The 12,910-nt window shown below is 46.5% G+C and overlaps 1 protein-coding gene across 2 annotated transcripts in view; it reads right to left on the reverse strand.

Annotated features, from left to right (window-relative positions):
• The window catches only part of sptbn4b (spectrin, beta, non-erythrocytic 4b), a 64,906-nt gene that overhangs the window by 7,128 nt on the left and 44,868 nt on the right, over positions 1 to 12,910 (reverse strand). For both annotated transcript variants that reach the window (XM_084018937.1, XM_084018938.1), the window contains exons 26-40: positions 10,141 to 10,404; positions 9,632 to 9,856; positions 9,361 to 9,450; positions 8,901 to 9,179; positions 8,580 to 8,710; positions 7,324 to 7,528; positions 6,937 to 7,182; positions 6,613 to 6,747; positions 5,819 to 6,063; positions 5,383 to 5,521; positions 4,698 to 4,782; positions 4,338 to 4,534; positions 3,185 to 4,215; positions 2,870 to 2,930; positions 2,344 to 2,600 (exon numbers count right to left, since the gene is read on the reverse strand). In XM_084018937.1, the coding sequence (XP_083875063.1) occupies positions 2,344 to 2,600; positions 2,870 to 2,930; positions 3,185 to 4,215; positions 4,338 to 4,534; positions 4,698 to 4,782; positions 5,383 to 5,521; positions 5,819 to 6,063; positions 6,613 to 6,747; positions 6,937 to 7,182; positions 7,324 to 7,528; positions 8,580 to 8,710; positions 8,901 to 9,179; positions 9,361 to 9,450; positions 9,632 to 9,856; positions 10,141 to 10,404 (3,590 nt within the window). The remainder of the gene's footprint in view (positions 1 to 2,343; positions 2,601 to 2,869; positions 2,931 to 3,184; positions 4,216 to 4,337; positions 4,535 to 4,697; positions 4,783 to 5,382; positions 5,522 to 5,818; positions 6,064 to 6,612; positions 6,748 to 6,936; positions 7,183 to 7,323; positions 7,529 to 8,579; positions 8,711 to 8,900; positions 9,180 to 9,360; positions 9,451 to 9,631; positions 9,857 to 10,140; positions 10,405 to 12,910) is intronic.

Consider the following 12,910-nt stretch of genomic DNA (forward strand, 5'->3'; position numbering starts at 1 on the left):
GTCATCTATGCAGGCCAGGTAGTGTGAGTGTGTGTGTGTGTGTGTGTATGTGCGTGTGTGTGTGTGTGTGTGTGCGTGTGTGTGTGTGCAGGCTAAGCGACTGGGCACAAGGCAGTGTACCTCCACTCCACCAGCATTCAGCAGCCAGCCTGCTTGCCAGCCAATCACACCGCTGTGCGTTTATTCTGTGGGTTCGCGTTAGACCAAGCATCATGCACGATGTCTTCACATGCGGTGAGATTCCTGCGTGTTTTAATTCATGTAACTGTTGTCTTCACGCTCTGATCCTGATGATCAGAGATGACATACATTAAATATTGGGAAGCTGCAGCCGGATATGAGGATGACGTAGTGTCTCCTGGTGCCACTATCCATGGGATGCTTTAATATTTACATTTCTGCATGGGTGTCTTGCTTTATTACAACTACACAAACTACACAAGCTTACAAACTAGCAATGCCACTTCATAAGCAAAAGTAGGCGCACGTGTTTTCAAACAACACAATGGATTGATAAGATAATTGTTGGGTACAAATGATGTGTCAGGCATGCCGATTTCTACATTCAAACAGCTCTCACTTTGGAAGCAAACAGCACTTTCTATTCTTACTGGATTAGAGAGAGACAACAAATAGTGATTACTTCTCCAAGGCTAAACCTCTCCATTGTACAACAATCTTAAAAATGGGATTTCTTCATATCTTTTCATGAATTATCGGAAACAGTAAAATGTGCTACAATTTTGTCAATGTTCTGACCTGTTATTTTTCTTATGTGTTATCTAGTAAACAAAATAGGTCAAAATGATGTCGTAGCATCCCGTGTATGTAAACACGCGTAACCCTTAATGTATGCATGCTTCTAAAGACAAACAGTTTATCTGCTGAGAAAATCCAAAGCTCAGCTGAGTGTTGACCCACAGGCTGGGAGCAACCAATGAGGCCTCAGGTGTCATCTGCGCCGGGGACAGCCATGCGTGAGTTCCAACGTGTCAAGACGCTGTGTCAGCGGAGTGTGTTAGCTTGTTAGCTTAGCATGCTTGAGTCATGCCCCTGTCATCATTGTTGAATCAACTAATGGAGGGGGCAGTGATGTCATGAGGAACAGACAACGGATACAACGTGGGTCAAATAATGTTTGAAAATCTAAAACTATCGAGAGGAAAGAGCAGAAAGTTTGGTTTTGGGATGGAATGTGAAAGTCATGTGTTTACGACTCACTGAATTGCTCCTTGGTGGTAAATCCCACCCATCTGGTACTCCAAGAAGGATAGAAACAACCTTCCTGAAGTGCCGGATTAATTCATCAATTGATTAGAATCCCTAAAGACTGATACTCATGACAGCAGCGTTGATCTCCTTCTCTACGACTTCTATTATCTGATAGTCCAGGGGTGTATTCCAAAAAACAGGCTCGACCCTGAACTCTGAGTCGATCAACCCTGAGATGGGCAACTCTGAGTTTTCGGTTCCTGAACAGCTGTTCTGGATAAGTTCAATCAACTGAGTTACGCACGTGCCTGCCGACTCTACAAAGCCATCATCAATGGAGCTCCGATACTACGATTCACCATGGCAACCAAGAGAGAGTTAGAGATATTACTGAGCTCGCCCTTAGTAAGCGGAGCAACATAACGGCATCATAGCAGAGACAGTTGGTCTGGGAAGCAACTGCTGCCCGAGTCGATGCGTAAGACTGAATGAAACAGTATATTGATCTGAAAGTTGATGACATTTGAACATGATTTGTACAGCATAACACTGTTGTCTAATGGTTAGCAATGCTGACTCCTGCAGGAGTGACAGGCTTTAAATTCCCGTGGTCCACGAGTGGAACTAGCCAAATGTAATAATAATCATTTTGATTGTGGTGCAATCCCACAGGCACAAACGTGGCTGCAGTTTAAAATGAAGCATAAAGCCTAAGGCATATGGTTTAATCATATTTCACATATTAAACAAAGTAAATGTCAGTGGCTATTTTAACTTGCTAGCCTCAACCCCCATCAGAAGGCTGCTTCAACACGCATACATGTCCTTAAACGTTTCAGAAAACTCTTTCAGAAAGAGCTCTGCAAATAATCTGTTCTGGTCGGGGATTATGACCGCGATATGAAATGTTGAAAATGTAAGTCAGAGGCTATTGTTCAGATGTGATCACTTATGAGAAGAAAAAAATGTCTACTAAGTAATCAAATCTAAAGTTTAAGTACACCCTCGTTCTGGAAGGAACACTCAGAGTATCCCTCTTCTCAGGTTTATCAAACTCAGAGTTTTAGTAAAACCTGCTTTCTGTAACACACCCCAGATGTTAAGCTCACTATTATGACCCTGAACACCCACCTATTGGTGCTCTTCTTCAGGCTCTCGATGTCCAACTTGCGGAAAAGGAAGCCCTCGTGGTGTGTGGTGTGTGATGGCGGCTGGGGGACGGCTGGGCTGCTCTGGGCCGGAGCGGACCTGGACCTCCGCGTCGTCTCTCCAGCCTCTTTGGGTCGTGGTCGGCGCCGCGGCTTGGGTCTATCCCGAGCTCGAGGCCGGTCTTGACGGGAAGACTTCTCTGGGACCCCGTTAGGCACGCGGGGCACCTCACCACGGGCCTGAAGGAGGGGACGAGTGATGGAGTCTATGTTTTAAAAGTCTAAAACTGTGTAACCAGACTGACCAGTATCATCCATCTGACATGATGTTACTCTGATCTGCTCTTGAGGTGTGAGGTCAAAATTTAAAAATATTCTTCTTAGTGTAAACAAAAAATTACAAAAAACCCCACCAAATGAGCTACAACATGCAACACAAATAAACTCTGCTGACAGTTGTCTGCACACACTGTGTTTGGATGAAATGCACGACGCATAAATCTCCAGACCTGGGCTGCTTCTCTTTCTTGCAGCTGCTCTACAATTTCTGCCAGGGTGGTTCTCTTTTCTCTGGAAAAAAAAAAATGCAAATTAGAGAAACACATTAAGAGTTGCAGGCAAAAAAAAGTAGTTTTTTTTGCAGCTGTAATCCCTTACATTCCTGACAGACGTTTTCATAGCAATCAGCACAAATAAACACTTAATTCCATCTCCAGAAGAGGTCTTTAAAACATCTCTTTCTCAAAACATCGGTTCATATTCTGAATAACCTGCTCCTGGTGTTTTAACCATATTTGAACACCTGAGTTCGCTCAAAGTCTCACCCTCCTCCTGAGCGTCTGTCTGACTGCTCTTTCCCGGTGTCATGCTCACTGGATTCCTGTCTCTCCAGCCGATGTCGGTCCCTCTCCCTCCGCCGGCCCTCGTGGCCCCCGTGGCCCTCCTGCTCGCTGGACGTTTGCCTTTCCAGCGTCCGTTTCTCCCGCCTCTCGGCCTGTTCCCTCCACACCTCCTGAGGCAGCTCGTCCCTGCGTGCCTGGATCAGCTGCTCGCTGGACAGCTGCCGCTCTATCCTGTGGTGGCTGTGGGTCTGGACCTGGGGCTCGGCTTGGCCCAGCGGGTCAGTCCTGGAGCCCCGAGGCCCTCTGGTGGGCTCGCTGTGCAGACGCTCCCTGCCCGGCTCCTGGAGCACCACCTCGGCCATCACAGCCACCTCTGCTCTCTCCGTCCCTATCTCTCCCATCATCATCTCTCTCTCCCTCCCCCTCTCCCGCTCCCTGGCTTTCTCCAGCCGGCTCGCCACCAGCAGCGGCGTCACCGCATCATCCAGGTGTTTGATCTTGGCTTGCCGCAGATACGGGGACGATTTCACCTCCAGGGTCCTCGCTGCCTGTACTGGCTGGAGGTGAGTCATCGCCACGGTCGCTTGGTCTCTCGCTGTGCTGGCACTCTCTCGCGCTTGGTTGGCCGAGACCAGCATGGCCGCCGTGGCAACCGAGGCGATCGAGGAAGCCGCGGGCGTGCCTAGTCCTGCAGCCACGCCCACTACGCTGCCGTGCCGCGCCTCCAGGGTGTGGCGGTAGCTGGAGCCGTTCATCACGGGGGTGTAGTTAGCCACCGTGGACCCCAGCCGACGAGCCACAGACGAAGGGGAGGGCGTGGGCGTGGCGGGTGAGGGCGAGGGAGGAGAGTTGGCTTCGTTCTGCTCATAGATGGTCTGTCTCATGACAGGGGAGATCGGGAGGCGGGGGAGGATGGACGCACTTGGTGAGGCATCTTGGGGGTCCAGGAAGACTTTGCGACCCAGCAGAGGGGTCGGGGGTAGCTGACTTTGCTCTGCTTTCAACTTTTCTACCTGTCGAAAGAAAAACAGAAACTTTAGAATCAAACTTTAAGACTAATAAGTTGCCGGTGAGTGAATGGGATTGAATTCTGTTATGGAGACATAGCTCTCTATAATACGGGTGATGATGTTACCGTGGTGAGTCGTCGCAGTGAGCTGAACCGCTCTTCCCAGGTGGCGGCTGCTTTCCGGAAGGCTTCGTGTCGGCGAATCAGCTGCTCCACCTCGTCTACACTGGCGCCCAGCTCGTTGCTGCTGATCAGCGGCTCCTGAGCGGTCAACCACGCCTCCGCCACCACGGCCTCCTGGGCAAACTGGTGGACCTCCAACACTGATGGGGGAGAGGAGGGACAGACACAATATTCAAAAGCAGATAAAGAAACTGTTATTTTACTTGTTTTTCTCCATGTGTTTGTATCTGTGTCTATTAATGAAAGATTGTGTGTGTGTGTGTGTGTGTGTGTGTGTGTGTGTGTGTGTGTGTGTGTGCTCACGTTGCTGTAGGACGTCCCAGTGCTTGTCCCACTTCTCAGACAACTCATATTGCTTAGCAACCACCTTGTCCAGCTTCTCCTTTATCTGAGAATCAGAATCACAGGCTTCAGAGTCAAAATTGGCATTAAAATTAAAACGTTCAGGAAATGGCGTGTGATGGATCAGAAACTGCAATACAAAAGTTAATTGTGTGTGTATATATATATATAAATAAATAAATAATAAAGGTAGGCTTATGGACCAGCTTCCATATTTGGATGAGGTTTGGTCACCTCTCACTCATAATCTTACATCTGTGGCCTAAAATGATCCATTTCACAAGAAAAGTAGTGAACAACGGCAGGTTTTGGTTGGTGGTGAAGATGGGGGTGTTTTATTCTTCTTCTTGGCATTTAAAAAAAATAGTATTTTCCCCCCTAAATATTGCTATTATAATACTATGTGTTCAGAGAGAAAAAAATAGTAATTATGATCTTATCCCATGTATTCGTGTATGGATGTCCATGTGTCCATGTGTATGTGCTCCATAAAAAAAACATGACTGAGAAGTGTTTTAGTTTTCTCTGCTGTACTGAAAATGTTCCGAACCACGCCCCCAATACGGAGGTTCATGCTGAACCGTGAATGATGAACTGTAGATGATTGACAGATGCTTCTAACAGTGATCATATCTCCTGATCTCACCTCTTCAGCTGCTGGGTTCCGAGCAGCCAGCAGAGTTTTGCCCATCTCGATACACTCCAGGGTGCTCCGGCTGCGAGCCTCCACTTCGCTCTTCAGACTCTGGTGATAATTCATCAGCACCTCCACTGAGGACACGTCCCTACAGGGCACACAGACCGTCAGCTCGCCGGCACACAGACACCAACAGACACCAACAAACACCTGATTCAGTGCTGCTCAGAGAAACCTTTCATCCGGTTTTAATTGTTTATGGAGTTATTGATCATCAGGAAATATCAGAGTATCTGAGAGTCAACAACTCAGTTTGCTCAAAGGTCAAATCCTATTGGTATAAAACACACAGTATGCTGTAACTAGAGGTCCACTCCCTCTTATGGTTTTTACTATTATATTGTGAAAAGCTGCACATATTTGATACTGTACCACCTGGATTTACCTGGGCTTCTCTCCCGTCCCTATCTGACAGATGATCGATTCCATCCACATGATCTGATCTCGGACCATGCCGAAGAACCTCAGCTTGTCCGTCTCCGTGGTGATCTGGACCCGACACTCCTCGCAGGACGTCAGCAGCTCTTTCCACAACTGCATCACTTCATGCTCGCGGCAGGCGATGGCTTCGGCCTTCTCGCCGGCGTACACTGTCCTCAGCTGGGCGGCGCTCTCCTGCAGCTGACGCACCTGGCCGAGTGGGAGAGCAGACTTTAGGAAAACGCTAAGCTGAACAAGTAAGGAAGAGACATTAAAAAATAGGAAGTTTATTTTCCCAATGACGCACAAAACGCAGCTGCTCTAACAGCTGTGTTTAGTCAGGGCCGGATGATACAGGCTGTGTGACTGGAGTCGACAGAGCAGCTTTGATTTTGCATCGTTCTTCAGTAAAATGTACCATTGGTCTGTTCCCCAGGTGCACGGCAGGAACTAGACGAAGCAAAATGAAACGCACCCGAAGAAGGTAGTGTTGCCATGAAGAGTTACGCTCAGAATGACAAATAACCAAATATTAAAAAAGAATACATGAATCACATCAGTCCCATCATAAGTCCCAACCATAGCTTTATCGATAAAATGTCTGTGAAGTAGAATATAATTATACTGGGACAAGGGAACCCATGTAAAATAGGAGTTTTGGAGTTTTGACGAGACAATAATAGTCATTGCAATTTCACTACAGTGACTACTGAAGCAGTTAATGTTACATGCTGTCTGTTCATGTGGATGTTTCTGTACCTGCGTGACCAGCAGCTGGATGTCCTGTTCGAAGCTGTGCAGGAGTCTCTGCAGGGTGCTGGTGTTGGCGGTGCTGCCCTGCCGAGCCCGAACCTCCGGCAGCCTTCGATGTTTGTCCTCAATCTGGGCCAAAACCTAAAAAACAGGAACATGAAGCAGTGCAGAAGGGTTCCATGTATACAGCGTGTGGGGAAAATATGAACCATCTGTATTTTACATCATGTCTGTGAGATTTCATAAAGTATCTTATGTGATCGTCAAAATTAACGTCTTCAACGGCAGGTCACAGAATCTGTGTTTCATCTCGTCCCTCGGCTGCCTCACCTCTCTGCAGTCAGAGAAGAACTTGTGCAGTTGGTGTGAGGCGGCGAGCATCTGCGCCCGGGTCTCCATGAGCTCCAGCAGGTCGGCCCAGGCCTCGTTCACCCCGTCCTTCCATTCAGCGATGGTGGCGGCCTCTGAGTGGCCGTAGTCGATGAGCTCGTCGACCATCTGGTTAACGGCCGTCACTCGCTCCTGGCCCACACCGCCCGTCTCCGACGCAAACTCTGTAAACTTCTCCTGCAGGACCTGGACGTGTGTCAGGGGAAGGGGATGTTATCGGCTAAGTAGAAGCAGATTTCTTAGCTGCTGTAAATGAATGTTGGTGTGATGAACATAACGTGTAACTTTATTCTAATATTCATCCACAGACGCCATCAACAGACTTACAGTGACATGCTCGTAGTCTTGACCCAGTTCAGGCGAGCTGGCCACCACCTCCTTCTGAGCGATCCACTGCTCCAGCTCATCCACCTCCCTGTTGAGCTGGTAGAGCCAGTACTGCTGCTCCAGGCGGCTCTTCCTCTCCTCCACCAGGTCCTTCAGAGACACGTACAGGCGGTCGATCTGCGACTGGCGCTTGCTGATCTGCTCGCTGCGGAGAACAGAGGAGTCGGGGCAAGTGCAAAACGATCAGGGACGCTTTTGAAATCATGACAAATAATCCACCCTCAGTGTTTGTCCACTTAACACCATTATCAACATCAGTAGGACCCCCCACCATGACACCTCATCTGCATACCAGACCAGAGAAGTTGTTCCAATCTTTTACTGTCCGGTTTTAGTGAGCATGTGCCCACTGCAGCCTCAGTTTCCTGTTCTTAGCTGACAGAATTTGACCCCTCTGTGGTTCTGCTTCTGTCTTCCGTCCACTCTATGGTTTAATGTGTCCGTGTGTACTGCTGCTGTCCTGTCAGCGGGAACAAAGCGTTTTCGGCCACAGAACTGCCGCTCACTGGATGTTTTTGGTTTTGCACCATTCTCTGTAAACTTTGTGACTGTTGTGGTGAAAATCAGGAGATCAGCAATTTCTCACACCGCTTGTCTGAAACTGACAATAACTGCACATTTGAAGTACACTGAGAACACATTTCTTCCACACATCTCTTGACCGTGTTTGTGCTACTTTGATATATATATATATTCAAATATGCATATTCATTAAACCTTCTGTGGGTAGACTGCAGGATGCAAAGGAGGACATGTTTTGACTTTGTTTGAGTAAGAACTTTGCTTTGTTTGCCGTCATCTTTCATTTCCATGAGTTGAAATAAAAAAAAATAAGAAAAAAGTCCTGAGAGTCAGTTTTTCATACAGTAAATCAAATATTTTCTTTTACAGTGCGAGTCAAACCACTGCAACTTTTGAACTAACCGTAACAACTGCTTGATATGTTGTGTCTGTGAAACAACAGTCCCCACATTTGTCCTTAATAAGGTCAAACATAACCAGAAACATTCAAAAGTTTGAAAATGAACTGGAGAAACAGATAAGATGAGATCCGTTTAACTTTTCTTGAGTTTTGAAGACAGAAAGTGTTTTTATGCTTACATTTTGGAACTGACTTCTTAAAATTAAACCATTTATATTGCGGCATTAATGCAGAAAATGAATCTGTTAGATGGCGTGTGTGTTTGCATGCTCACTAGTCTGGATGCCCCATCTCCAGCAGCTGTCGACACTGCTGCGACAGCAGGCCGATGGTCTCAGCGTAGTCCTCGATGGTCTGTTCCAGGATCAGGTGTTTCTTCAGCAGCTGCAGTGTGCTCGGCTCGTCCTGGTGGGAGGAGGAAACAACACACACATGGAAGGGTTTCACTTTCAAAATAATAGTCACACAGCATCAATGCTGCCTCAGACAGGGTCAGACTACAAGCCAGGATTTTGAACCAGATAATGAGCAATTAATTAGTTGTTTGTTTTGTTTTTTAATGAAAATGCTCAGCAACTTTTAAACAATGGCACACCTTCCCCTTCTCCTCGTTCATCATGTGCAGCTCCTGCTCGCTCAGCCAGGCCTCCACCTCGGCTGTGTCAAAGTAGTACTGCTGGGCCTGGTACATAGCATCCAGGACCAGCTGCCTCCTCTCCGTCTCGACCCAGAGCAGGGCCCACAGCTGGGCCAGCTGTTCGAGGCCCGCCCTGGCACAGTCGGCCTCTGGGCTGCGTATGGAAGCGATGATCCCCGCCCTCTCCAGGACATCATCGATCCTGCTCCTGTGGCCCTGCAGCTCCCTCTGAAGGGTCTGGAGGAGACGCATAGAGGAGGTGACTGGTTAGATCTTTTCTATGTTGTTTAAAACAGAACGATAATAAGATTAACTGCTGAAGGGAGATGCACATCATGTTTATCTATCACATATTATCTGTCCATCTTTGACTTGAACACAATGTGTGTATCAACACAATGTATTCTGGTTCTCTCACCTGGTTCTTCTTCATGAGCTGCTGGACCGCCTGCAGAGAGGAGCCGTGCTCCTGAGATATGGCCAGCGGGAGGCGCTCCTGAACCCACAACTAGAACCACAACAATATGACATACAGCGGTGAACTCTTGGGCATGTGAATGTGTGCAGCTCATTTATTGTGGGTGACTTTGTGTATCTAATTAAGCGTTAACTCAAACCATTCACGGCTTTCCTTTTACAACGTCACCTTTGACATTTTAGTATTTTGTGTTTAAGACAGTCAAACTCACGATCTCATCCTCCAGGTCTCGTCCGACTTGGTGAACCTCCTTTGACGCCAGCAGGATGCGTCGTCTCTCCTTCAGCGGCTCGATCAGACGCACCATCCTGGCCTCCACGAAGGCCTGACGGCCGGCCACCGTCTCCTTGATCTGCGTCTGCTGCGGGATGGAGGCCACCTGCACCTGGAGCTGCCCCACCTCCTTATACCACTCCTCCATCTGGCACTCCATGGTCTGAGGGGGAGGAGGAGGACGAGGGGAAGTAGAGTGAACGTTATCAAAAACGGACATAGAAAAAGAGAATGTGTTGATCAGGAGAGAGGGATGGAGGTGGGTAACAGGACTTGTTGTCAAGACGACAATGGGATGTGAGGAATGTGACAGAAATGTAAAAAGCTTATCTTTTGTTTTGACTCTCGGACAGTGACAGTGATTAAAACGTTTGAGAAAGAGGAAGCCAGTGGGCTTCTGGTACATATGTCTGCGAGAGGAACACTTTGTACTGAAATACTACGTACTTGTAGTTTTTTCAGCTGCTTGTTGACAGTGGTGAGGTCCTGTCCCTGGTCCACATAGACCAGTTGACCCTCCAGTTGGCCCAGTCTCTGGTCCAAGCTTTCGTAGCTCTGCACCAGCAGGTCAGCCTTGTTGGCCTCAAAGAGCTGCCGTGCTTTGGCCTGGGTGGTGCTCTCCAGATCCTGCCAGCACTCCCTGATCTCCTCCAGCTTCCTCCGGACCACCGCTCTGAGCTCCGGCTTCTCCTGGATCAGCTGGTGGCCCTCCTGGGTGGACAGGAGGAGGGGGAGGGGTGAGACAGAGGTCAGACATTTCATGTTTTACTAAGAGAGGACCATTAAAGGGGATAACCACATACAGACGAGGGTTTAATCCAGTAATAACAGAAGATCATTGATTTCCTTATAGGGTCTAATGGTCTGAGGCGTTACAACGCTAAAGTCTACCAGCTTTGAGATTCTCCTTGTGTCGTCCTGACTGAATCAGAAATGGAGGAAACAAAATCATATCTGTCTGTGGTCCCCCAGAGCTCTAAGATACAGCTCATATGAGCACAGAGACCAGACCAGACTACGTAGAAACGTATGTGTATAAACACAAAACATATTTAAGCTATGTCACACCATAATCACCATGTAATATTAAACATAACCTGTGATGATAGTAAGGTCATGAAGTAATGAAACTGTACCTGGGGAGTAACACAAACTCATAATCATAAGCACATAGCAGTTTCATGTTACAGGTTACAAATCTATGCCAAAAAAAAAACATTTCTCCAGCTGTGGTGTCCACAGGAAGTGACAATTAAGTGTGTATATTCCAATAAGCAGTAACGCTTCAAGACATGTTGGGTGTAGAATTAAAGGAAAAAAACAATACATATGAAATAAATAACAACAGAGGGTGTAAAATAAACTACTTTAAGACAGAGAGGGGAAAATGACACCATCGGTTACAAAAACAGGGAATTTACAGTCAGAACATTCCTTTCCCTTAAAGAATAATGAATTATTGTAAAACAAATTACTATTTTAATGAACTCATTAGTTGACCTCATAACACTGAAAACGAGGCACTGAAAAGCAGAGCTGCGATGATTCATTTCAGTTGGTTTCAGATTCTCAAATGTGGGAATTTCCTGGTTTTCTAATTCTTCTATAACAGTTAACTGAATATTTTGTTTGTATACTCTTGATTGCACAACAGAATATTTGAAAACGCCACCTCAGGCTCGGAGAAGTTGTGATCGATATGTTTTCACAATTTGCAGACAGTATGTAGATCAAGCAACACATCAGGAAATAAGAAATCCTCTTTAGTTGCAGCCGTACTGAAATGTAACATAACATCTTTCATCACATCCACAAATGTCCACTGGACCTTATGTTGGGATGATGATGTGCAGACACTGTGGAAGAACTGGGTTTGTGTGTGTGTGTGTGTGTGTGTGTGTGTGTGTGCAGGTGTTTGTGTGCATGTGTGTGTGTGCGTGTGTGTGTGTGTGTGTGTGCTTGTGCGTGAAAAGATTGATTGTATTAAAATGCCTCATAAATTACCTCACACTTCCCTCCCCCTGCTCTCTCTCTCTCAGTCCTCTTTTTCATATTTCTGCCCTCTTTTGTACCTCATCTTGTTCTGAAAGGCCTCTCACACACACACACACACACACACACACGCACACGCGCGCACACACACACACACACACACACACACACACACACACACACACACACACACACACACACACACACACACACACACCACTATTCCTTATGTACACCTGCTCCCTTAGTTTTTTCCCATTTTGCTTCCCCCACACTGAATCCCTCCCCCATCCAATTGTAATTCTTCTTTGCAGCCTGTGTGTGTGTGTGTGTGTGTGTGTGTGTCTGTGGGAGAGAAAAAGAGTCACAGGAAAAAAGGAGGGGGGAAACAAACAACGGAATAAATAAATTGGTAGCTTGTTTCCTTCTATATGTCCATTACATGCATCACATTATACAGAAACTAATGACATAAGAGCTATTATTCATTCAGTGTCTTTATTCACAATGTTCACAGCAATGCATCCAGTGGTTGTTGAGCCATTTCAGTCCAAAGTGATAAACCGTGCTGCTAGCATGCCTATTAATTAATGGCTTTATTATTCATGCTGTTATAAATATTATATTGCAAAGACTATTGTCTTATAATGATTGGTCATCACAACAATATACTCTTTAGATGTGCTTCACCTCTAAAGGTTAGTGAACTAAAAAGCACCTGATTAATATAATATATATGCTAACAAAGGTTTAACTAATTCACTAATTGATTGGAAGATTACACCAAATACACATTTTCAGTGTTCATAAACATGTACAATGTGCTGGTTGACACCAATTCAGCCCAAAATACATCATATTGTGTAACAGAGCTTGAAATTAAGCTTGAAAGAAATAAAGATATTCTGACAAAGACTACGTTTTCCAGTTTTTGTAGATTTGGGTTTGACATTGGTTGGTAATTCCAGGCTCTGGTGACACATTTCACCGGAACTTCGAGCTTCGAGCAGTGACTCATCATCTGCAGAGGACAACATCCTGCTGTTATGATAAAATCTACAGAGCTGCCCGATGACTGGAAACAGGACGGCACTGAGATGATAAAAATGTTTCTGGTCCAAACCCCCGGCCCGACCGTGAGAGAACGGAGGAAGACGTCGCTGGTTAAACCAAGCCGGCTCCACGCCGTAAACGTGAGCGTTATAAAAGCCAGTCAAGTAGTACT

The sequence above is a fragment of the Eutrigla gurnardus genome (assembly GCF_963514095.1).
Source record: "Eutrigla gurnardus genome assembly, chromosome: 10".
NCBI lineage: Eukaryota > Metazoa > Chordata > Actinopteri > Perciformes > Triglidae > Eutrigla > Eutrigla gurnardus.